Source organism: Perissodus microlepis, chromosome 22 (genome assembly GCF_051167445.1).
Source record: "Perissodus microlepis isolate ML-2025 ecotype Zambia chromosome 22, ASM5116744v1, whole genome shotgun sequence".
NCBI lineage: Eukaryota > Metazoa > Chordata > Actinopteri > Cichliformes > Cichlidae > Perissodus > Perissodus microlepis.
The window spans coordinates 19435482-19462477 of record NC_140481.1 but is presented as its reverse complement, the minus strand read 5'-3'; the positions used below and the strand labels follow the sequence as shown (position 1 = coordinate 19462477).

The following is a 26996-nucleotide window of genomic DNA, read 5'->3' as shown; positions in this document are numbered from 1 at the left end:
ACCCTGAACTTTGAACACTAGTAAAAGAAATAAATCTACTAGACAAGAAGTGGAGGAGTGGGGAATGAAGGTGAAAGGGGGGGGGGTATATTTTTGTTTTGTTTAGTTTTGCTTTTACTTTTAGCAGAAGAGGCTGATTTTGTTATTTAGTTGATAGGGTCATTAATTTTTCCAAAATAGCTTTGTAATTTGTTCTTTTAAGTCACAACAGCAAATCATACATTTTTATCTCTAGTGTTCAAAAACGTAAGTTTAACAATAACTTTCTGTACACTAAAATTACAAATTTACAAATGCCTCTCAAATACAAAAAAAAACATGATAAAAAGCTTGTAACGCCAAATCATTAGAGTTCTTAATAATGGATCAGTATGGTCAGTTTTGTTAATATTTTTATTTTTTGTAATTAAACATTGAATTTATTGTAATCTGTCAGTTTATATACATTATTTTATTGTACTGAGCTGCATTTTGGAGATTTTCCTCAGGTTTATCTCATTAAAAGAGCAGCAAAGTGCAGAGCAAAGCATGACAGTGCTCAGATTTCCTTAGAAAAAAATCAGAATATCCAATAAAAATATATCAACAGAAATACATTATTTAAAAAACATGATATACTGTCACTACTGTTAATTAAAATGCAAATATATTTTCAACTTTAAACCTTGATAAATGTTCTAGGTTCAAAATAGTAGAAATAAATATCACAAAAATGTGATGTACTGTCTTCACTTCATTTATTCAAAAAAAGGTTATTTAAAGGTTATTTAAATTTAATGTGTTAAACTCATTGTCGTGTCTCACATTCTGATCATTAAGATTATTTGTTTAAATCGTTTTATGTTTTAAGTTTGTAATTTCTCTCTTTGTTCTTTCAGTTTCCCTCTAACTTTCTTATTTCTCACATATTTCCTCACTTGTCTTTGTTCCTGCCAGACTCTCTTTTTTCTCCACATAATCAGGCTTTGCAGTCATTCTTTGTGTTCGCAGTTTTATCTTGTTTAGGTTTTTATTTCTCTTCTGTATTTTTTGTTCCTACCTGTTTCAAATTGTTCCCTAGTATACACCTGTCTGCCTATTTGATTAGGCTTTTCTCGTCTTCTGCTCTGTCAGACCGAACTATTCATTTGATTACTGACCTTCAGTGAATGAACTAAGCCTGGTAAAAATATTTAGGTTTTTGTCTATTTCCACTGGTACTCCACTCAGGAACACTCAGTGCTCACACAGCAAGCGCATGCAAACATATTCATAAAAAAAATTGCAGTGCCATCAAATGCTGTAGCTTAATGTGATAATTACTTTACTTTTGCAAATTAATTGAGTGTCATTTGTTATTTGTCACCACAGTTGGCTATAAAAAATATATGTGCAAATGGAATAAAAAAAAAAAAACTTTCATAAAATAATATACTTTTAATGGACTGAATAAGCTTCATGGGTACTAGACCTTTGTGTGCATTTGTGTAAGAGAGCGAGCTTGTGTGATGATCACATAAATATCAACTAAAGACTGCATGATGACACAACACTGAAATACAAGAAACCGATCTTCAAGGAATAAAGTAAATGCGCCCATCAAAAACAATACTGGAGAGGTTTGATTAAAGTCATGTAAAAAAAGAAAGTGGCATCTCTAATTTCAATGAATAATGCTTCATGGCTTTTAACTTATTCTCTTTACACATTGACTTCATTTTGGACTAACAATATTGAAAACAGAACAGCATCATCAGTATACTATAATTTCCAAGGCTCTGTGGGTCAAAATAAAACAGATTGCTGTGGAAAAAAAAAACCTGACACTGTTTATGGCATGCCCAATATTTGCAGGGTAATTTTCTTTATTTGAGGTTCAACCATGAGTAATTTTAGACTTCTATCTTGGAACCTAAACCCCTGTAACTTGGCATAGTGTACTGTTTTCCATTAAATAAATGTTTTTGCCCTAAAATTTTGTATTTTTTTTTTTTACCACTAGACTGCTCTAAGTATGATCTGATATAAAACTTAGTGTCTTTGGCTGACAGGTCTATGTCAGATCAGTCCAGATTTCCACTGTTTTGTAAAGCACTGTGTTTTATTTTCATCCCATTGGGGTCCTCTGCAGGTCTATTTCACTCTCTTTGAGCTTGTGGTTTGATGCTTGGGTTGCCAGAATCCAAATAAGTGTCTTTGACCCATAAAATTAGGTTACTGATTGGGTCATGTTGTTGTGATGTTTATGCTTAGCTAGTCAGATGAGAATCTACTGAGATAATGTCGATGCGCCATTGTGTCACAAAAAAAGCATCAAAACAAACTGTAAACATAACTAACACCTCAATCAGTCTTGCACTGTGGTCCGCAAGTGATATTTACCCACCGGATGATGTACAGCAACCCTTTTTATTTCCCCTCAACTGTAACAGGCTGACCGGGTATTGTCATCACCCATGGCAACGTGGACACCCAAGTTTATGAATGAAATAACTCAAGAACAAAGTAATGTAGGAGTTTCAAACTGATACCATACTACTAAAAATCTCAGACAAGTTTGAATCTCAGTGCCCTTGACCTTAAGAACAGAGGTCAAGGTCTTTTAAAACAATTCATATGAATGGGATAACTTGAGAAGAAGGTGGCATAGGATTTTTAAATTCACACATGTGAATCTCTACCCATGATAGACATCATTTACATCATTAATGACTTCACCTCAGAAACAATTTCACACAACACAAAATTTTAGCTGACTATTGCTTACTCCATCAAGCCCCTTTTGTTTTAATATTTACAGTTTTTCTTTTCCATTCTCTCTCTTTTCTTCATGGCCGTGATGGTAATAAAACGGGTAACAGGAGGAGGGAGTGTGCCAATCACATTAGCCATACTGCGTTGTTGCTTCTTTTTCAGAAACTAAAGCAAACGGTGTGTGTCTGTGTGTGTTTTCTCTTACCCTTCTGTTTTTGTATTTGTGTGTGACAGCACAGAGAAGGCACTCTGCTGATATTAGCTTCATTCACTCACTTGCTAATGTGATTTCGCTACACACAAAACACACACACTCATGTGCATACACTACTACACACGGTCCCATGGGAATAGACCTTGAGCGCCAGTCGCTCACTGCTCCATCTTTCGTTCAGTTTCTGTAAGAGAATTTTGGTTTTACCTCATAAATCTGAGAACACATAAATGCTGCTGCTGTGCTGTCCCGCATATTGAAAGATTCAGCTGAGGACGGGGGGTGGGTGGAAAACAGGGCAGGGGATGCACCTTCAATAATCTGAGAGCCAGATTTGGAAGTCTGCTTTGTTAATATGCAGGTCACATTCTCCAGATGGCAAAGCTATTACTTACATGTTTTCAGGTGATCTGGCTTATAGTTTTCTCTGGAACCAGAACTCTCAATTTGTGCTCCATATATACAATGCAGTCCAAAGGTTATGAGCAACTACTGTGTTCTTTAATTTAGGAAGGAGCCAGATTGTCTTATAATTTTTAGCAGTCTTGAGCAGTAGTTCTCCAGGCTTTCTGAAGGTCATTCAAAGTGTTTCTTTAGGCTTCTTTTTCACTCATTTTCAGTCTAGCCTGTTTACCTGGTAAATGGACTGGTTCTATATAGCTCTTATCTACTCTTTCTGAGCTTTACACAACTTGCCTCATTCACACAAACACTTTTTCCATGCAAGTGCTTTCTATCTAACATTCATACTCCGATGGCTGCATCAGAGAGCAACTTGGGGTTAGTATCTTGCCCGAGGATATTTGGCATGCAGACTTGAGCAGCCAGGGATCGAACCACCTACCTCCTGAGCTACAGCCACCCCCCGATTATTTTTGGTTCGCTAAGCCACTTAACACTGACCTATGAATCATTCGAGTATAAGACAGGTACCTAACTCAAGGGATGAATCAGTGTTGTGTCTACACACAACAGTCAACTTGGCAAAGAACCGGTTTTAAATAGTAACTTTCTGCAATTTGCTAGCAGCAGTCTGTTGTCTAATTTTCCCCATTTTTTTTTAACTGAATCTGTGAAAGATATGCTTAAGAAAACAGTCTCTCAGCTATAAATCTATCTATGGCTAAGATGCCGCTCATAAGGATGGGAAACAGCAAGAAAAGGCTGAGGTTTACACAGGTACTGGACTGAAAATCAGTGACAATAGGTCTTTTGGAATGAATAAATAATAAGAAAAAAGGTAATGGCGACTTTAGTCTTTGATGTAATTTACATTATATTTTAATATAACAGTCAGGAACAAGACCAAGGGAGTGTTTGTTTGCACTTTCAGCTGTTATGTTTTATCCATCATGGCAGGCTACAGCTGTTAAGGAAGAATACAGTAGCCACAGTTAATAAACTTGTACCAACAACCATTGTGCTCTGAACAGATGCAGTCAATATGCTAACCAAGAGTGATGCATGCATATTCTTTGCTCAGTTACATGTTTCCTAAATTGGCAGATCTGAGAGAATTTTTTTCGGCATCACCTTTTCTAATTTTTTCAACTTATTCATAATAATCGACTTTTTAATCATTTTCCTGTTGTGATCTCTTATAACTGTCACATGGCCAAACTCTGTAACTCTCAGCACTATGAGCGCTGGTAATGTAAGATGACGCACCAAAGTATCAGCCACATCACAAATGAATAATCTCATATTTAAAAGGCAGGGTTTTTTTTTGTTTGTGTGTGTGTGTGTGTGTGTGTGTGTGTGTGTGTGTGTGTGTGTGTGTGTGTGTGTGTGTGTGTGTGTGTGTTTGCACTGATTTGTATTTATTACCATGACATTTGGTTCAGCTCTGGAGTCCAGATATTACTTTCATCATAAAATAAAATAGAGTACTGGGGGTATTTGTGTATTGATGGATTGTTTCTGAAAGATGTGATGCATTACAAGTAAGATATTAGAAACCTAGAAATGGGACGGAGGAGGAGTGGTCAGAGATTTTATTTTCTTTGTCTCAAGAGCATATAAAATGTTATTCTTGTGGTGTAGAATTCTTTCTGTAATAGCAGATTGTGTTAAACTGAAATATGACTTAAGGTGCTTCATCCAGGGAAACTGTTATTATTCTTTTTTTTTTTTTTTAAATCACACACACAGATAATGCAAGGGGGGCATCTGTGGATTAGGGGGTAGAGCGGGTTGTTAGCTGATCATAAGGCCAGTGGTTCAATTACAGCACCTCTAGTTTCTGTGTGAAAGTGTCCCTGGTCAAGATACGGATCCTCAAATTACCTCCATTAGTGTGTAATGGAGGTAATTTAATGCCAAGAATAAAGCATTGTGTGGATAGATGAATGTGGTGTATAGTGTAAAGAGCACTTTGAGTGGCAAGTAACAGTAGAAAAACCATTAAGTGCTGAGCCACTTGGACATTTTGTGCTTAAAAAACAGTTAATTATACAAGACGTTGCTAATTAATCAACTAAATCATATATATTGTTTACTAGAGTGATCAAAAACCTAAAACCTATGTCATGTGTGCACTCAGCATGCACTCAGTTTGCTAGTGATATGTTGATTGTTGCACAGTAAGCCCCGTTTTCAGTGGGAGAAACGTTTCGTCACTTGGAGGAAGACGTCACTCAGATGACATCTAGGCGAACAGAATCACGTTACACAGTAATAACTTGATATTACTAAGGTTCCAGTGACTACTGCCTAAACTTTGTGTTTTACGGCATTTTCCTTTTACAAACTTTGCATGCACACATGCATAAACAGCATTGCGTTTACTGTAAAGACAGATAAAATGGAGAGGGAAGTGAGGCCAAAAAAGGGCAGTTTAATAATGCTGAGAAGAAAAAAACAAAACAAATAGAAGAAGAACTAAGAGAGAGGAAGACAGAGATTTACTGACTGGAGATGAGATCAGAAAAAGCCCAAAAATAGAAATGAAGCTGAGGTAGAAATGCATAGATGAGAAATAGATTAGGAATGGAGAGGAAGATTAAAGAGATGGTTGGGTACTTTTAAAAAGGTGGCCATTTGCACTTTGAGTGGTTTTGGATTAGAAGGGAGAGAACAAAGAAATAGAAAGGGAGTAAGTCAGTTGAGAAATGAGAATCAACATGTGAGCCTGGATGAGTTAAAATGATTCGGGGGGACGAACAGCAATGGAAAGCAAGCTGACGGAGGAGATGGAAGCTGGTGCAGGACAGTCGGCTTGAGCAGAAAGAAGTGTAGGGAGAATGATTAGTGAAGAGTGAATTTACAGAAGGGGAACAAATCTGAACTAACAACTGAAAAAAGTGGAGCATTGGGGATTAAAACAGGGAGGAAAAATGGAGGTGAGATGGAGGTAAAGAAAGATGAGAAGAAAGCAGAGGAGACAGCAGACAATGAATAAATATGACAAGAAGGATGTGAGAGGGTAAAAGAAGTAGGATAGGGAGATTAAAAGATGAGAGGTTAAAAAAAAAGCAAACTCATAATGGAGCATAAAAGCAAGGTAGGTGGCAGAAGAAAATGAAAGAAGGGCAGAGAGGAAGAATAGATTGAGGGAAGGATTCTAGACTTAACTGTGGTTGTTTTTGCTGATAGAAAGCTTAATAAATTAATATGTGGAGACAGAAAGAAAAACGGGAAGACATATTGAGAAGAAGGATGAGTGCAGGGATGTAGCAGGAGAATACAAAATTAAAGCAAGTCTCTGCGTGCTGTGAATGTTTTAAAAATGTAAAAGCACTTTGTCATAACTGGGGAAGCGTGTTATGCTAAAGTCTCGATACTAGTTAGAGGTCACAGTCAGACATCGTTTCTCTTGTTGCAGTAACATGAAGCAGATTACTTTGAACAGCTCACAGGTACAAAAGTGGCTACACTGAACTTGTCTTCTGTGTTATAGCAGGTGTATTCTGACATGCTTCAAGTGTCGTGTTTATGTGTGCAGAAAGAGTGGGGAAGAACAAAACAGTTAAGTAATAAGCTGTGTCCTGATTGTTAGGAAGGGGAGAGAGTAAGTGGTAAGTATGGCTAAAGGAAATATAGATACAAAGGAAAGATTATATTTAAAAAAAAAAAAAAGATGGTGAGACAAAAGAGAGGGTATATATCTATATACAAAAGAAGGCCAGGAAAAAGAGATTAGCAGAACTGAAGAGGAAGGGTAACAAAAGAGATTTAGGTGGATAAATGCCACAGAAGGAAGTGGATGGAGGAGATGAGAAACTACATAGGGAGGGGAGTGAAGGCAAAAGGCAAAGAAATATGAGTTTGGTGACTTAATGCTAGAGGAGAGGATGGTATGAGTAGATGTAGGCAAGGGGAAGAGAAGGAGGAGGAGGCGAAGGAAAGAGGAAGGGAGGAAATGGAAGGAAGAATGGTAGCTGCAGGACACGAGAAAAATGTGTTGCAGTGGCAGCAAGGCGGTTTGGCTCTTTTCCCTACCTGAAAAAGCGCTGGCCTTCCATTCCTCCTCTTCGCTTCCTCCCTGTTTATTTCAAGGAATTCTGAGAGCTAAAGGCCCACCTACGAGCGGTAGTGGGTAAGCGTATTTTTCGAGGTCAGACTCAAACATGTTGAGTGCACATTAAAAGGGGCCTTGGCTTCCTACTTGACTCCTTTTTTTTATTGTTTACTGATCTGCACACAGATCCATTTCAGTATTACTAGCTGGCTGACCAGATTTCATAGCACACTTTGATCTGATGCTTTGACTTATTTGAAAGCCCCCATTAAAGTAGATGTTTTTTAGAGGAAAATGGAGAGGGTTTTTGTGCTCGGTCTAAGAGGCTCGATGCCAGGCAGTGGTGTTGGTGAGGACTGAGAAGAGGTTTTATACTGTCTTTACTGTTTTCCATTTGTCTTCTCTGTCACTGTGGTACTGACTTCAGCAAAATGAATTCCTCTTTCTGAATCCTAAAAAACATCTATCAACGTACTTAAACACAGAGTGTATGAAAAGTTTTTTATTACGTAAAAGCCATTCATTGCTAAATGGGCAACGGTCAAGGCTGTTAAAAATGTTTTTTTCCTCTGTCCTGTAAGTACAAGATGGGTTCTTGTTAATCTTCTGCTGATTTATGTATTCCCTGATATTTTCCTTGTCACTGCAGGTTACTATCACCAAGGCTTTTATTTATTCCACAAAAGCAAGTGGCTTGTTTTTCTCATACTTAATGTGTAATGTGTTGATCATGTCAATATATTATCTTCTCTGTTTCTACAGGTTAACAGGTTTCCAGGTTCCACCTCCGGTCACCAGCACAGGAAATGTCTTCTCGTTGAGACTGACCAGTGACTTTGCGGTTTCTGCACATGGCTTCAAACTCAACTATGAAGGTCAGAAAGTGTCTGTGTCTGTGTTTGTGTTTGCGTGTCTGGCTGGTATGTAAAGCATAAATATGCTATGCTTCACTGCTGACCTTTATATATCTGGTAAATTAATAGCATAAGCCAAGACCCACTCTGAGTACTAAATATCAGGTCAAATTCCATAGGACACGTCTCGTTGTGGGTATGTACTGAGGCGTGTAGGAAAGATGGACACTTGCAACAAACACTCGACCTTGAGTGAGCCCTTGTTTTTCAATCAAGAAGTAAATGAGGTGGTCCACTGTGTGTTGTCTACCCCAAGCAATCCCTGTTTATTTGTTAGACATAGTGTACTCTTAAAATACCACACGTAAGATTTTTACGTCCTCGTGTCTTCACTCACTACATGATTTTAAGTCGGTCCCACTGAGAGCCATCCAGATGCAGAAAGTTTCCAAGAAGGACTGCTATGCCCTAAATTCAATACGTATTTTCTGACTCCCTCCCACTCAGCACAGGAAGAGACTCCCTAGTGGGTGACAAGTTCATACCTTTTTTTTTAAAAAAAAGGAGGCTGTTATGAGAGAGAGGAAGGCATAGATAAACAAAAATGACAAAAATGTGAGCTTACTAAAGATCATATAATGTAGATGTGGAAGAGCAGAGCCCAGATGTTTGGGCGCTAAAATCTTTCTCATACATTTATGTTTTTTAACTTAAACAAAAACAGACAAGTCAATCTGTCCTTTTTACATAACCACTTTAATATGGTGGAAGAATTTACCAGTTGAAAAATGCAGCGTTCTGATCATGCTGTGGAGGAGTGGAGTCATCGCGAGGGGAGCTGCTTTTGCCCCCTTCCCTTAGGGCCCAAATAAACACTGTGGTGCCATAGCCATAGTCACAGAGAGGTAAAAGTTTGCTTGTTAGTTAAATTTAGCGCTCACTGTGAATCAACACCATATGCTGGGAGCATTAAAGATTTGAGATGAGATTCAGATAAGAAAAACTTTGATGTCCTCAACAATTCAGTGAGTAATAAAGCATCAAACTGAGGCAACCACATTACACTAGGAAAACTAGCAACACTTATTACTTGATTCTTATTGACTGAATAGTTTCTTGACATGCTAACAGATTGCATGGCAACACTATAGTCTCAATATGTAACCCCAAATGCCCTCTAAAAGATCATCGACCCAAGGTGTCGATTAGGTAGACATAAATTAGACACGAGTCGGTAACATAATCATTTGCAATGTATCAGTTAACAATGCAAAAATACTGTAGAGAAGAGAATGTGAGAAGAAGGTGTTTAACATAATTCAAGAACAATTAACATAATTTACAATTAAACCTGTTGTCTTTATCATAATGTGTTTGTTATAGGTGGTGATGATGCACAACACTTGGGCAAAAATGCCTCAGCAGCTATACCTTTGAATGAGCTTCTTTGTTGTATGTTATACCTCTGCTTTCTTTTCCACCATTTATCACAAAGTGGCTACAAATGTTCAGTGAAAGTAAAATGCCAAAAACATTATATAGAGTGTAAGTTATAGTCATTCACACTACTTTTTAATACTATTTAGTGTGAATATAGCCTCTGAAGAAATGCTGTGCTGTCCTTACAACAGCAAGTCTTCCAAATTAGTTCCTGAAATAGTGGTGGTTGTGATTAATGGCAATTTGGATGCTATTTCATAGGAACAGGTAAAAATAATAACAAGATTAATGTTGCATGAATTCCATTTATCTGATTCTATGTCTGAATGCTGTCTCCCCAAATCCCTCTGAAACCTGGAGTGTTATTAAAAAAGCACTTTGGTCAGATCAAAATACCTCCTTTTACTTTTTGTTCTATGAAGCTATTTATAAATGACTTGGAATACTTAGGATACTTTCTAATAGTATTCTCGGTGTTACTAAAGATGGGACCTCGTGTAGTCAGACACACACTGCATTTAGTTCATGCATGAAAAGCATAAAGCAGATGTGGGCAATGAATTTTAAAATTTGTTGTCCACACCTGGCATAAAGGATTGACATAGGTTTGAAAGTGAAGCCAACACAGAAGTGCCTTAAGCCAGTATTTCTTTAATGGCCACTGAGGGCAATAGCTGCGGTGTCAAAAATAGAAGTCTCTTTGAAAGCGGCCCTCACATTTGGCCTCAGTAAACACTCCCTAGATGCCTTCATGGGCTCAGTCACACATTTAACTCATAGTGAATGAAACACTGATTAATTAGTATGTTTTTGTCATTATATGTTTCAGAAAGGATGAATATCCAGGATACGCTCATTAGGAGATTGACAAGTTGTTAGAAGTTGATGATGAAGACACTCGTCTCCACGCTTTAAAATTAATTAGTGGGTGACATCACAACAGCAACATCCATATTTCACACCATCTATGGGTTCATATTGTCATATCAACATGCATATGAGCCTACAGAGAGGGGACATTTGTTTTGTTTTTCCAACAAAAAACCAAAAAAAAAAACAGCAACTCAGAGAGTAATTTTTAAACACAAGGGCCGCAGCTGGTAAATTAAATTTACAAAAGGACCTGTGAATAATCTGACAAACAGGAGGTAATTTCAGCTGTTTTATTACTCGAAACAAGGTTAAAAAATGGCCTACATATGTGCTCCAAAATGGATTAAAGTCACTTACCAGAGGAAAAAAAAGACCACCACCAATTCCATGATTCACCATGCCTCTGTCTAGTAGCCACACAGGCAGTGTTACCTGTAAACCTTTAACTTGTCAATCTAAACTACATGTTTGTGTAAATCTGTACATGCACCTCAAACACACTTTATTATGATCATCAAATACCTAGCTCCTTGTCATAAGCTTGACGCACCCAAATAAAGGCCTATTTTTATCTAGATCTAACCTTTAGTCCAACCTAAACCACTAACCGAAACTCAAGCCTTAACTCCCAGTCCGCTGGAAAGTACGTCCCAACATAAAACCATCCAGATGTCCTCCCCACTTTCCAAAAAATATCCTCTTCCAAGGTCTAAACTGGTCCTCACAAATATAGATGGCTAAATGCATAAATATGTTTGTCACAGCTGTTCAGAAGTATACATTCTTCAACTGCCTATGCTCGTCTTTGTGCATTCTTTTGTGGGCCTTCCGTGATATTCTCTGTGTAGGTACAATAGCTGATTGGCGTATATCTTATTTATATGTTTGTCTGGTGTGCTGCAAGATGACAATATCACTGATTGCTAAGTGTCTGGATCTAAATCTCCACACATGCTGTGTGCGTGTTTATGTGTGTGCCGGTGCCACTTGTGTGTCGAAGCAGTTGTCCCAGATTTATTCACTGGCACAAATTTTTACTTGCTACTTGGCCCGCGTTCATCCTGCATGATAGTGTGTTTCTGTGTTGATGTTTATGCGGGCATGTGTGTGTAGCTGTGATACAGAAGGAGTTTGCTCTCAGTGAGAGCATCCATGGGACTTAGCTGAAGAGCCCCTGCTGTTGATACATTCAGATGTTTGACTTGCTCTGTGTGAATAAGGGGGGTTTTAACAGCAGACCACATTGCAATATTAAACTTACTTCTGGTCGCTCTTCTATTGAATTTGAACTTTTTAGACTGTCCACAGCAGACACCTAGGCTGTATATTTATACAGCAAGTAGAAGATTTTCTCTGAAGGAATTATCCACCCAAGTTTGGACAGTTTTTGGCAAGTCATTCACAGTCCATGTAATCCTTCCGCCTAATCTGTTTCTGGAGCCATCGCAGAGTTTTGATTTTTGCAGGTACTGACTTTATGCTTACAGAAAAACAATGAGCAAAAAATACCTGCTCATTATCTTTATTACAAGCCATGAAAGTGAGTTCATCATGGCAGTATCATCCTGAAGCAGGCACTTCGCAGAGGCAGATTTGAATAATTTGGCAGGTGTTTAAAAATAGGCTGTTTGTGAATGCATTTTTGTCAACACTATAGCATGAAAGATGCATTTTCACAACGTTACAGGTGCACAGTTCAGATCAACACAAAGACGAGTTTGAAGATGGTCCCAGAACTCAATGGTTTCACAGCTGAGTGTTTTTAGTTGGTTGAAATAGGGCTGTGCGATATGACCAAAATCTCATATCCCGATATAAGAAATCTATCGTCCCGATAACGATATAAATCACAAAAATGTAACATTTTCTGTAAATTCTGTGAATCTCGGGCAGCTCGTCTTGCGGGAAGTGTTTCCAGCTGCGCGTCATGTAGCTGGAGTCGAGTGTTTTAACCGATGCTTGAAACGATACATTTTTAGACATAAGTTGTAACAGCCGCCGTTTTCTTTGTGAGCATTTATTACACGGCGTGCTGCGGGGAAAAGCCTGTTCTAACGTTTGAGTCTAAGGTTTATTTTTTAGCACCTGGCGGCTCTTTTTTACTTCTCATCCGTAAATAATCTGCTCTTTCGCGTGATTCGGTTTATTTTGAAAAGTCTCAACAGGATCTTGAGCTTTATTGTGAAAGGTTTATGTGGAACATAAACAAGCGGACACTAACCACAGCGCATAAAAACAGGTGCTTGTCCGTCTGTAGTGTGGTTATATAAAATATAAGAGAAAGAGAGAACTTTAAGAAATTAATATAACCACTACAGTGACCATCAAAACCATGAAAAAATATTGAAGTGAACAGTTTCTTTTGCGACACAACGAAACAAACGATAGACGTTTTTATATCGTCATCCGATATATATCGTTATATCGAACAGCCCTAGGTTGAAATATTGATTGTTTACTTCAGGGATTTTTTTTTTTATCCCATCTGGCCTCAAAATGCCTTGGAACTCTTCAATTAGGTGTGCAAGAGAAATTGGAGAATGTATGATGACAAGAATGTCTGAACTTAACTGCCCTGCCTGTTGCTTCAGTGTATTGTGGATACGGGTGAATGGATAATATTGAATTGATAGATCAGTTAATATACTGTGTAACTGTGTACCCATGACATAAATTGTAATAAAGCAGCATGATTATGCCCACTTTATAAAGCAGATTGCTGTACAGGACGAATTTTGCGTTCGGCATGGCAAAGATACAGTAGGGCTGCTTTAGCCTTGGCAGCCTGCCTGCTTGGTGGGGTACACTTTGATGTGATTGTTGGACTCCTTGAACATTTCTTCCTCTTCCTCTGAAGGCTGTCAGGTCATAACTAATTCATGCTTTTGCACATACCATACAGTGTGTATATGTGCGCGTGCAAGACAGAGAGAAAGACAGTGATGTATTATTTAGCATTATGTCGGAGGCAGTTTGATATTGTGCTGATGAGACGGAATCACAGATTATCAGAGCACTTAGACACGCACATACGCACACTTACATCCTGTTCTTTCCCAGCATGATCGGTGTTGAAATCATTTTTTCCCCTCTTATTCTTATTTCTCCATCGTCTACTGAGCCACCTTGTGCGTTTTCATCCTCTGTCACCCATTTTAATTCCTCTTTTGACCTCTAAAGACCGTGTGGTCTCATATGGGGGCATTAAATCTAGGCTTTTCTGCATCTTAAACCTAATTTTGCTCACTAAAGTATTTTATAGGTTTTTGTTAGTTTGTTTGTTTTTTTACACAATGGGGACTTTATTGTGTTATTGTGTAAAATAAACTCTTGGTAAACTAGTGCTCATACACTTCCATACATTTTTTTGTACTTTTAAAAAACTTTTTGTTTAAGAATAACAGTTTCTATACTTACAAAAACACATAAAAAACAGAAATCCCGAATAGTTACAAAAAGATTAAAACTGTATTTTAAACAAGTGCTGGTGTCCTGTGAGGTTAATATGTTTAGATTTGTTTTTTGCTTTTCATATTACCTTTCATATTAAGGTAAGGAAAAATTAGTAGGAACAATTGAAACAAAAAGGGTAAAAAATATAATAAAATAACATAAAATGAAGAATAAATATCAACACTAAGCAATGTGTTTTATTAAAACATAGAATACAATCCATCCATACTTTTCTGCTTGTTCTTATCAGGATTATGGGGGGCTTTTTATTTATATATATATATATATATATATATATATATATATATATATATATTTATATATATATTTTTTTTATTTTTTTTATTTTTTTATTTTTTGACTGAAAACTCCAAAAGAAAATCTGAGGAAAACTCACCTAACTCTAAACACAGTTCCCTGATGTAATCATTGTTTTGAGAACATGGAGAGAGAGCATGTTTTTCATCCTAGAACATGCTACTATGCAGCTAATAAGTCAGCAGAGATTTCATTTCACTCCCCTCTTCGCTCTCTTTACTACTGCTGTTTTCTCCTCAAAGCCTTTGCTTTATCTTGTCTACACTGCCTGTGTTTTAACTTACTAAGATGTAACATATTTCTTATACCTTCACCTTTTACCTTTACCTCAGAGAGAATAGATACAGTCACGAACTAAAGGGATGATATTCAGTTGGTAATTTACTAACAGGAGAGGCTCTGCTTGGTAATTTAACGTGCACGTTGAATGCGCACCCATGGTGGCAGTCTGGTGAAGAGAGTCATTATAATAGAAACAGCCTTCATTAATCGAGTCTCTGAGTTGGACTTTAAGCCGTATAAAATTAATTTTACATTGCTTTTTGTAGCATTCTTGGATTAAGACAAGTTACATCTCTTTAGGGGTAAAACCAACCAAAAATGCCTGAATGACAAAAGTTTCTATAACCTTTGACTGGTGTTGTTAACTATAGCACCACAATTTTCCAATGCTGGTTTTTATTTCTATTTTTTTACAAACTAAAACATTTATATACCACAAAACATTAAATAGTTCAGAAACATCAGATCATAAAATGATTTTATTTCAGGCACACTCAGAAAGTTATCCAAGAAGTCCAGTATCAGAGTAATATCAGTTAAACAGCTATATCAGGCTAAATTATTTTGTAAGATGACAATTATTTTTTATTCGAGAAAAGAAGAGAGCCCCCCACCTGGACAGTTGGTGCCAGGTGGTTAGGTACTTTGGGAGCTCTAACTGGCCAGATGTCAGTAGCACCAATGAGCCCATCTGGGCATTTATCCATCAGTTCCACATTGCTACCATAGGTCTGCTGCCAACTGACTGAACCTCTGGTCATGCACTAATTTCTGGACCTACTGTTCCATCATCATGACGTATGTCCCAGGATTCACATTTTTGTTTTAGAAGAGTTTACTAAAGCTTCCTCATTTAGTATGTATTGTTTATCAAATGCTTGGTGTACATTGCAAGGGTTTAAAAAAGAAACAGATTTTTGTGAGAAACTAAAAATGAATGCAGCTTTTTCATATTGACTACTCTGGCTTTTTACTGTATGAAATATGTGACTTTGATTTCAGAGCTGCTAATTGGATTCATTTCTCCTGTGTGCTTTTTGATAGCTTCTGACTGTTCAGTGTGACATTGATTTAGGAAATAAGATTACACTTATTGTGAACAGACGTTTTCACATTTTTAATTACCTTTGAGTGAGTATTTCAGTCAGATCAAAGTCTCAAACTAATAAATGCAGACACAAATACAAACACGTAATATAAGTGGGAAATAAAATGAATTGGATGAACACATTTTTTAAACTATTTGGATTTTTTTTGTTCTATTCTAGACCGACTCCTGTGATTAAAAGTCTGTCATAAATTTTGAGTTTATACTTACTTATTTGAATGTAAATTACATCCCAAATGCAACATTCAAGAATTTCTGTACTTTTAATGTATTAAATGACCTTTACGAGATAATGAGCTTTCAGATAATCAAAGCGTGCAACCCTTTTCTGCAGTTGGAGTGTCTCAACCTATAACGAAAGCACTCATTTTCAACAGTGTTGTACTGCATGGGCATCGTCGTTACACTTGGAGGTACTTGGAGGTAGGTCAGTCAAACTAGACGTGTCCAGTGCTGGCTGCTTTGTCAGTTAATCTAAGTTAAGGTTAACTTTGCTGTCATTGGCTAACATTACCGCAAGAAGTTTGTGCGTCAGATGATCCCTTATGTTTGTAACATTCCCCGAATATTTTACTTTCATATGACCCTCCTTGCAAATTCCACATGTCAAATCAATCTTTTTACCATCCTTGGTAAAAATCCCAAATGTCTCTATTTTTGATTTAAATGTAAATGGAGCTTTTCAGATTTCTTCTTCTTCTTGTCTGTAACTTCCTTGTGTGATTTTACCATTTTATCTAGTACTAATAAACAATTAAATTATTATTTGCAATTTTTATAATAAAATATCGACATTGAGTGTCGCTGGATCAATTCAATATTAGTATCGCAATATTATGTTGTATCAATTTTTTCCTCCTTTTGTTATTAGGATGTCAATATTCTCCATTTGTTTACTCAAGATGAATAAATTTTTATCACCGGATTTAAAGGAATATATAGTCTCATGCAAGGGGGGAGCGGTGTTGTCCATAATGGGCATAAGCTTGGCTAACATCCTCATCTTGCCTGTCTTGGCCAATCACAGAACTGGTCTTCTTCACCAGTCTATCAAGCCGTTTCTTGTGCCACCTTCCCAGCAGAAAACAGCTTTAAAAGATAAAACCTCTATCTCTTTCGTCTTACTGGTGTTGATGTTGACTTTAGACCATGATGATAAAGTCAGTGATAGCCTTCCCATTTTTCCAGATCATTCCCTTATGAGATGCACATCCAACAATGGCTGTATCATCGGAAAACATCTGGAGGTGACAGTTAGGGATGTTGAATCTGAAGACCGATGTGTAGAGCGGAAGGGTAACGGAGAGAGCACTGTCCTGAGATGGGCCACATTATGCATACCACATTACAGCTTCTTCCTCAGCAGTGTGGGTTGAACTTTATTGAAAGCACTGGAGAAGTCAAAAACAAATGACCCTCACAGACCTTCTCCAGGTGTGACAGTGATTGGTGGAGGAGATAAATGTTAGCATCATCTTTCCCAATAACAGGACAGTAAGAAAAGTGCAGAGGTTCCAGTAGTGTGCTACCAAGGGTTGCAGGTTGTTGATGATTATTCTCATCGGGGTGTTCTTCAGGTTTTAAGTTAGTAGTTAAGACCATAGGTCCGAAGTGTTTAACCTCCCTGAGCTGTACAGAATTTGGCACTGGAACCACACAGGAAGACTTCCACAGGATAAGGACCTTCCCCAGACTAAGGCTCAGATTACAATTGTGCATGACCACCACACACAGAGCTGATCTGCACAGCCTCTGAGCAGTCTAGATCTGATATCATCTAGGCCTGTTGCTTTTCTGGTCTCAATCTTATTTAGCTCCTTCCTCCCTGCATGAAATTTTAGTTAGAACATCATCTAATTGTTTCCCACATTATAATTCAAAAACATCTTTGAATCACATTTACAAAATGTTTCATCTCCCGCATCAGTAATATCTTAGCATTTATAACTATTTACCATTCACAGCAGTAAGCCCAAGCCAATAACATTCAGTTAGCAGACTGATGAGTCTGATCAGACTGCCGGATGCACTGCCACTGAAACCAGATCCTCAGAGGAAACCCCTTAAATATGAAATATGAATTTTTGATGATTGTCCAGCTTGTGGATAAAGTTCTAGTAAAACCTAAACACTGGAAAGTCACTTTAAATTTTTGTTAAAACCATTTGCAGCAATGTCTAGAGGCGCCGGCTTATGGAGCATTCTACCATTTGTTCCTCTCGGTCTTTGATCCCTTATCAGCACTTGATTGATTGATTTTGACTCCAGCCTCTTTAACTTGAACATGATCTGCGTGTAGAAGTCAAATACAAGTGTGTGTTTGGTATGTGTTTGAGTGAGAGGGTGAATTAATAGTGTATCTTCCAGAAATGTGATTAGTGTTCATGTTTTTTGGTGTGTGTGTGTGTGTGTGTGTGTGTGCGCGTGTGCACGCACGCATGCATGCGTATGTGATTGAGGTTCTGGCTGTGGCTGCTCTGATCTTTATCAAAGAGACCTGAGGGGACTGACAATACCCACTCCTCTATCTATCATCCCTCCATCTGCCTGTCTCTTTGCCTTCTCATTTTTTGTCATTCAGTCTTTTGCTCTCTTCATTCATTTTATTTCAATTCAGTTCAACTCAATTCATTGAATCCAGGTCAGGTAATAGCATCATGGAAAGGAGAAGGTGACCCTAGCAGTGGAGGTTGATTGAAGGCGTGACACCGTCACCTATGAATGTGTCAAAAGATGAATGCAGCTTGTAATGTAAAGCTCTTCGAGTGATTGGTAAAATATAAAGTCAGTGTATAATTTCCACCTTAGCAATATGTTAAACTTTTTAAACCGTATTTTAATTTACAGATACTTTACAAATACAAAAAAAAATCCCAGATGTAGTTTTTTTTATGAAGCAACAGGAGGGGAGCTTGGACTCCTTCTTCTGCACTTTCTTGAAGTGGTTTCCTGTGAACACCTGTGGGGCTTTTTTTTGTTATTTTTTTTGTCCTGATGCTGCCAAAGCAGCTCCAGACTAGGAGTAAAGGCTATAGACAGCACCTGTCACTGACTTCAATTCTAGCTAATCACAATATGAATAGTCACTACTCAACCATCCTTTTGCCTTTCTTTCATTTTCTTGCTCTCTCTGTGTATGTTCTTATATTTTAGTGATTTTCTCCCACAGATCGTGCATGGTTTAACACATATATTTAACACACATTGCACACAAGTAAGCATGTGGGTGTGCCCGCATTTGTACACAACTGTGGCTCAGTTCATACATTTAAAATGAGAACCAATATATCAGCTCAGTCCCATGAAAAAAAAATTATGTTTCATAGTCATGTACTGAGGTACGCTGTATTTGTGTGTCTTAGTACATGCATGTGTATGTGTGAGTACAATGTACAGTGTAAGTATCCTACATATTCCCATAGCAGCGAGTTGTTGTTTATACAAGGGGTGACAAAAGGAGTAAGATGAATGAGGACCATGCAACATGTAAGAGTACCAAAAGGCAGAGTGGAAGGAATGGAAAACTGAAATAATGAAACTGAAGAAAAGGGGAAAAAACTGGGGAAAAATGAGAGAAGAATAAAATGAGAAAAGCAAATATGTACCTTGAGATTGGAAAAAGCGAAATAGAGAGGCTACAGGGAAGGAAGAGGAGCTGAGTCTAACAATGTAATGTGCTCTATGCTTTCTAGGTGAACAGGAGAAATCAATGTTTCCTGTGTGTGTCTTTGTGTTCACCATCTAGAGTGTGCATTCAGCTCCTCACTGTTATAACTTCTGCAAGGTCATCTTCAGTAAAGTGGCATCAGCTGAGACAATCACACACACCCACTTACGTAAACGTACAGTGAGACCAGATTGTGTGAAACGAAGTTTAATATATATATATATATATATATATATATATATATATATAATGCTTCTCTTTTATCCATGCCAATGACTACCTGTATTCTTTTGTAACCAATGCCATCCGTATGTTTTGCAATGACAAGGTTGCAAAGGTTCTGATAGAGCTCACTGGTTTTATCTGTCATTAATATATAGATATTTTATGTAAGAAGTGGTACTCGTCATATCATTGGTAAAATCAAGTGGTATTAGGTCATTATCTTGATTACTGCATGTAATTATGTAATGGTATAGTACAAAATAACTTTTAAATCTCTCAGTGTCAAGCCTTCACTGAATTTCCGCACAATGTATCAGTTTGATGTCTGGATGATATAATTACATTAAATTGCTGCTAGACATCTCACTTTCCTGCTATGAAGTATACTGTAGTTTCCTCTAATTATCAAAGTCCAGAAAGTGACAATTTAATGTGATACCTGGACAAAACTAACTAATTCTGTGATGTATTTATATTAAGACGGTTCCAAGTGTTTTATTGCATAGAAAGGATAGATGTCTATCATCAAAGCTTGTCCACAAACGAGCCATTACTGTGACATCTGATTAATACTATTAAATAAAAGTCTTTCAGCACTTGAATTGGCAAGGAAGAGGTTTCTCACTAAAAGAAGTCCAGCAAATGATATATTGACCTCATATCTGAATTATATTAAACACCTTTATGATGAAAATATATGGAATGGCTGCCAAACCCCTCTGTGCTGGACAGGATAGAAATTACATCGAATGATATATTGATTTGATATTCAGGTCTGTCAGACAACCACTGGCCACCTGACTAAAATATATCCTGGTACAGAGTTAATATAGGTGTGCAGTTCTGTGTGTCTGTGTGTGAGTGCGTGTGTGGTTTGATAATAATATGGCCACCTGGCCAATGTCAGTCCATCATTCAGCTTTATATGAGCCAACCAATCAAATGGCCTCCCTTCAGGGTCTCCACCTCGGCCCATCCAATCAGCTCCTTCTGCCAAGCAAGAAGGAATGTCACCTGATTAGCATAACGGCAAAAATGAACAGGGTCGTGCTGACAGAGCAGTTCTTAATGCCATGAGTTAGACAGAACTCAGAGGCGGCATTTACACAAAACACATCCCTTAATGCTGTCAGCCAGTTAGGATTTTCACCAAATGTATAACCATCCCAAAAAATGTGATAAGGAACATCAGCAGACTGGTCTCTAACCTCTTTCAGTGGCCTCTCATCAGCAGATTTCATTATTTAAGGGCATTCCACTGGGTTTTTCACTCAATATTTAATCATCCAATTAATTGCTAACATGACTATCAGCCCTGTATTCTCCAGCCACTGTGCTCTGCTTTTTGTTCAGCAGATTTTGTTATTTAACTACCCCACTGCTTTTAATATCTCAACTACTGTTTCTTAATAAAGTGAACAGCAGTATTACAGTGGAAAGTATAGCAACACAGCACTCCTAGTTTAGTGTGAGAACATCTGCAGCATTGAGTTTTGGCTTTTTCCCCACTAAAACTGATGCCTGAGCATTTGATTAGGAAAGTCTTTTCAGGGAAAATGTTAACATTAGCAATATAATGGACCTTGTAATAAAGAACACAGGATTGCTGATCAAACCATTTCTACTTATTTGACTACTTGCTGTGAAGTATGGGCCAATTTAGTCAACAAACATTCCTGCTAAAAGCTTTCAGGATAAAATGAAGGGTTAAAAATCGTCGTCAGTATAAGAGAAACTCTGACTTAAAGGTCTTGATCTCATTTCAAATTGATTTCTCTATCAGTACTGTCAGTATTGAGATTAATACAAATAGATACACTCACTTTCAATTCAATCTCATTTATACAGAACCAAATCACAACAACAGTCACCTCGAGGCGCTTTATGTTGTAAGGTAGACCCTGCAATAATGCATACAGGGGAAAACCCAACAATCATATGAACCCTTATGAGTAGGGATGGGTATCGTTTAGGTTTTATCCGATACCAGTACCAAACCGGTACTTTTGAAATGGTGCCGATGCTTAAACGGTGCTCAAACCGGTGCTTAAAGAATGAAGAATAGCATTTTCAGTCTGCTGCTAACAGCTACCAGCCGGGTCTCTGGAGTTAGCCAGAAAGCTAGCCATGAGCTAACAAGTAGCTAGCTGAGTCGTTTCGTTTCGCCACCTTAAATTCCGCTTCATTGGACCTTTTGCCAAGTATGCCACCCAAGAAAGGCCCAACACCAGAGGAGGTTGAGGACATAAAAACCTCCCTCGGAGCGCTGTGCGGAGACGTGGCCGCAGTCAGGGCGCAGCAGGAGCTGCTTCTGGGGCTTCTGGAGGAGGTAAAACAGCTACGCCTCCAAAATGCCGAGAAGGACAGACGGATCATGGATCTCGAGCGGCAGGTGGATGAGCTGGAGCAGTACACCCGTACGAACGACGTGGTCATCAGCGGTATTAAAATCAAGCCGCGCTCATACGCGCGCGCGGTGGCCGGGAACGCAGTGTTGCCAACTTACCGACTTTGTCGCTATATTTAGCAAGTTTTCAGACCCCTTAGCGACTTTTTTCCTAAAAAAAGTCGCTAAAAAAAGACGTGAAAGCGCGTATCGCTTTTACTCTCAACAAGCAGCGGGTGCTGTAACGCAGTCAGTTCTTCTTTTACTCTTTTACTCTTATGCTGTTTTGTGGATCACAAGGTTTAAAACTACTTATAAACACACACACAAAGTAACTCCACCAGAGTGCCTATTTCGGGTCACTTTTGCCGGTCCAAGCCCGGGTAAAGGAGCAGGGTTGGAATTGTGACATTAAAAAAAACAATAATTGCTAAAAGAAATTTAATTCGTAGTTCTAAATAAACTCCAAATGCATTTAGGACGTTTTTTACTCACTTTATGTCTCTTCCACGATGTTATTTCTCTCTCCAACAACATAGGTTACAATTAGATTAGCATGACCAATTATGAAAATTAGGCGATGACGTCATTTAGCGACTTCTAGCGACTTTTAGGACAACCAATAGCGATTTTCCTTACTGAGGAGTTGGCAACACTGCGGGAACGTCGGGGAGCCCAGCGACGAGGAGACCCGCTCGGTGGAGCAACAGGTGGCGTCCTTCCTCCAAAGCAAGGGGATAGAGATGGACCTGGAGCACATAGAAGCATGTCACTCACTGCCCAGGAGGAGTGACAGACCGCCGGCCGTCGTTATGAGATTTGTCAATCGGAAGAACAGGGTCGCACTGCTGAAACAAGGACGCAAACTGAAAGGCACGGACGTTTTCATTAATGAGCATCTGACACGAAAAAACGCAGACATCGCGAGGAAGGCAAGGCAACTGAAGAAGAACGGTAAAATACAACATACATGGGTAACAAACTGTAAGATTTTCATTAAGCTAAACGGGACACCAGAAGAGGCAAAAGTACTGATAGTGAGGAACATGGAGGATCTGGACAAGTATAACTGACACCAATGTATCAATTACACCAGGAAATGACATGGACACGTTGAAATCAATTCTTCAACAGAAAGTAATTGATCTAAATTGTGAATATAAGGAGCATAATATAATAGATCCAGAAATAGATTCTGAAAGTAACTTTCTCTCTTCTTTTGTTAAAAATTATAATTATTTCACACAGGAACAATATGAAAAAGAAATTAACCTAGACGGGAAGCTCTCATTAATTCACTTTAACAGCAGAAGTATGTACTCTAATTTTGATTTCATTAAGGACTATTTGCAACAATTTTCTCGCCCCTTTAGTGTTATAGCCATCACTGAAACTTGGTTCAATGTCGATAAAGGAATAGATTTTTGTTTGAATGGATATGATTTAAAATACATGAATAGATTAAATAAGGCGGGCGGCGGGGTTGCTATATATGTTCATAACTCTATAAAATATAATGTTGTAACAACTATGTCTATGGCTATTGATGGAATTTTGGAATGTTTGACTATTGAGATTATGAATGAAAAAAAGAGAAATGTTATAAGTTGCATATATCGGACACCCAGTTCAAGTATTGACACTTTTAATGAATGGATAGAAAAAACGTTTGCTTCGGTGAACCAAAAATTACTATTTATCTGTGGTGATTTTAATATTGATTTGCTAAATCCAACAAGGTTAAAAGCCATTGATGACTTTACTGACACGATGTACAGCTTATCACTATATCCAACAATAACGAAGCCAAGCAGAATAACATTACATAGCGCCACTATTATTGACAACATTTTTACTAATGTCATGGATTTCCAAATTAATAGTGGCCTGCTTGTCTGTGATATAACTGACCACTTACCAGTTTTTACTTTGTGTGACTGTGATTTAAAAAAAATAGATACCAAGATCATGATAGCAAAGCGAATAATAAATGAAGAAGCAATTCATGCCTTCAATTTCGATTTAGCACAAGATTGGAGTTCGGTGTATGAAGAGTCAGATGTGGACAAGGCTTATGATAATTTTCTAGATATTTTTACTATGTGGTACAATAAACATTGCCCTGTAAACGAACACATGACAAAGAAAAAAAAGATAAAAAGTCCTTGGCTCACAAAAGGAATTATTAATGCTTGCAAAAAGAAAAACAATCTGTATAAACAGTTCATCAAAGTAAAAACAAAAGAAGTGGAACAAAGATATAAAGCATATAGAAATAAATTGACTGATATTATAAAAACGAGCAAACAACTTTATTATAGAAGAAGATTATATGAAAATAAAAACAATATAAAAGGAACTTGGGATGTGTTAAACAACTTAATTAAACAAGGATCTTCTGGAACATCATATCCTGAATATTTTACTGATGCAAATGGTGAAAATCACAACATGAGTAACATTGTCGATGGGTTCAATAAATTCTTCATAAATGTTGGCCCTGAACTAGCAGCGGACATCCCGTGTCATAAAAATGAAAATATCAGTAATATAAAATCAAATCCCTCTTCACTGTTCCTCTCAGCTACAAATGAGCAAGAAGTAATAAATATCACATTAAAATGTAAAAGTAAGTCTTCAATGGATTATCATGACATAAATATGTCTGTAGTTAAACAGGTTATTCTGAATATTGCTAGTCCCTTAACATATATCTGTAATTTATCATTTCAGTCCGGTTGTTTTCCAAAAAAAATGAAAATTGCGAAAGTAATACCACTATACAAAAGTAATGACAAACACAGTTTTACCAATTATAGGCCTATTTCTCTACTGCCTCAATTCTCAAAAATTCTAGAAAAACTTTTTAGTTCAAGATTAGAAAAATTCCTTGAAAAACATCAAATAATTAATGTTGGTCAGTATGGCTTCAGAACGCAAAGAACCACTTCAATGGCGATAATTGAGGCAGTAGAAGAAATTACTGATACACTGGATAAAAATAAATATGCAGTTGTTATTTTTGTTGATCTCAAAAAGGCCTTCGACACAATCAATCACTCAATTTTATTGGATAAATTGGAAAGATATGGTATTCGAGGGAAAGCTGGTAACTGGTTAAAAAGTTACCTAACGGGTCGGGAACAATATGTTAGCATAGGGCATTACCATTCAGAAAAACTTGGTATTACATGTGGTGTTCCCCAAGGGTCAGTGTTGGGACCAAAACTTTTTAATATATACATAAATGATATTTTTGATGTTTCTCAAGTACTTAAACTCATACTGTTCGCAGATGACACCAACATATTTTTCAGTAGCGATGATTATACTGATCTTGTAATGACCGTAAACAGGGAGCTAAAATAAATTTTAAAAAATGGATGGACATAAATAAATTATCATTAAATATAAATAAAACTAAAGCAATGTTTTTTGGTAATTTAAAATATAATATAGAATTACCAATTATCATTGAAGGTGTACCAATTGATAATGTGAGTGAAAACAAATTTTTGGGAGTCGTAATTGATAATAAAATTTCATGGAAACCCCACGTCAGACACATAAAAACCAAAATTTCCAGAAGCCTCGCAGTTTTGAATAAAGTGAAACAATTCCTTGATAAAGATGCACTTCGTACTCTGTACTGTACCCTGGTTCTTCCATATCTTACATATTGTGTGGAAGTGTGGGGAAATACATATAAAAATACAACTAATCCATTAGTCACAGTACAGAAACGAGCACTGCGTATTATTCACAAGGCTGGTTATTTAGATCATACTCACAAATTCTTTCTTCAGGCAAAGTTACTTAAATTCCAGGATCTGGTTAATTACAATACATCCATAATTTTGTATAAAGCTTTTACTAAACTTTTACCGGCAAATTTACAAACTAGATTTGAAATTCGAGAAAAGGTTTATAATGTGAGAGGCTTTGGAGAATTCAAATTACCCAGAACTCGAACAACCCGTAAAGGTTTTTGTGTGTCTGTATGTGGTGTGAAAATCTGGAACAGTCTGAGTTTACAATTGAAACAATGCAATAATATTCATAGATTTAAATTTCTCTACAAACAGTTGGTCTGGTCACAGTATACTCAATGATGGGTTTTAGTGTGCTCTGTAATGTTTGTTCTCTTACCATTGCTGGTATGGATTCCAAGAGAGGGGAAAAAAAAAAAAAGAGTGTGCATATGTATGTATATATACGTGCATGTGTGTGTAGATATATATGTATGTATGTATGTGTGTTTGTTACTTGTAATTATTACTGCCTGTTACCTGTGGTAATGCAATTTATAATTTATATATTCTGTATTCAGTTATGAAGGCTCTAATTGTTGTTTGGGAGCTGCTGTTTAGATGCTTGTATGTGCCCGGGGCTGTTGATGGGTCTGTATGCAATGATGGGCGTAGCTGCGGGAAGTTTATTGTTTTTTTTTTTTTTGTTGATGAGTGAGTATAGGGGTGGGATTTAATAAGTTTTCTTCGTCCCACTCCTTTTTCAGGCAATTTTTGTTTTTTTGTTTTGTGCATTTTATGTTCAATATTTGTTGTGCCTGAAAATGAACAAATAAATGAATGAAATGAAATGAAATGAAAAAGAACACAAACTTTGTCCAAAAACCTGTCATGTTTAGCTGTTTTTTTGTAAAAAGATAACAATGTTAGCCTTTTCTGCAGCTGTAGGGGATTTATGGTATCACTCTTGGCTGGAAGCAGTGCTTAATCAATGGGGAAAAAAAACACCAACTTTGTCTGAAAACCTCTCATGTTTAGCTGTTTCCCACTTTTTCTTTGGTCATTTTAGCCTTTTTGGCCAGGGTGAAGGGAGTATCTGCCATCAAACAAGAAGACAGCTGCATGTAACTACGACTGTGTTTGCTAGTTCACCTTACGTGCATTAATTTAATAACGTGGTTAGCCTACTCAGCGTAAATTACACACAAACAACATTAAGCTACTGACCCAGAGAA

General features: G+C 37.3%; 1 protein-coding gene across 6 annotated transcripts in view; it reads left to right on the top strand.

Moving 5' to 3' along the window:
* The window catches only part of LOC146362952 (CUB and sushi domain-containing protein 3-like), a 388582-nt gene that overhangs the window by 120439 nt on the left and 241147 nt on the right, over positions 1-26996 (top strand). For all 6 annotated transcript variants that reach the window (XM_084918660.1, XM_084918664.1, XM_084918663.1 and 3 more), the window contains exon 3: positions 8169-8281. In XM_084918660.1, the coding sequence (XP_084774786.1) occupies positions 8169-8281 (113 nt within the window). The remainder of the gene's footprint in view (positions 1-8168; positions 8282-26996) is intronic.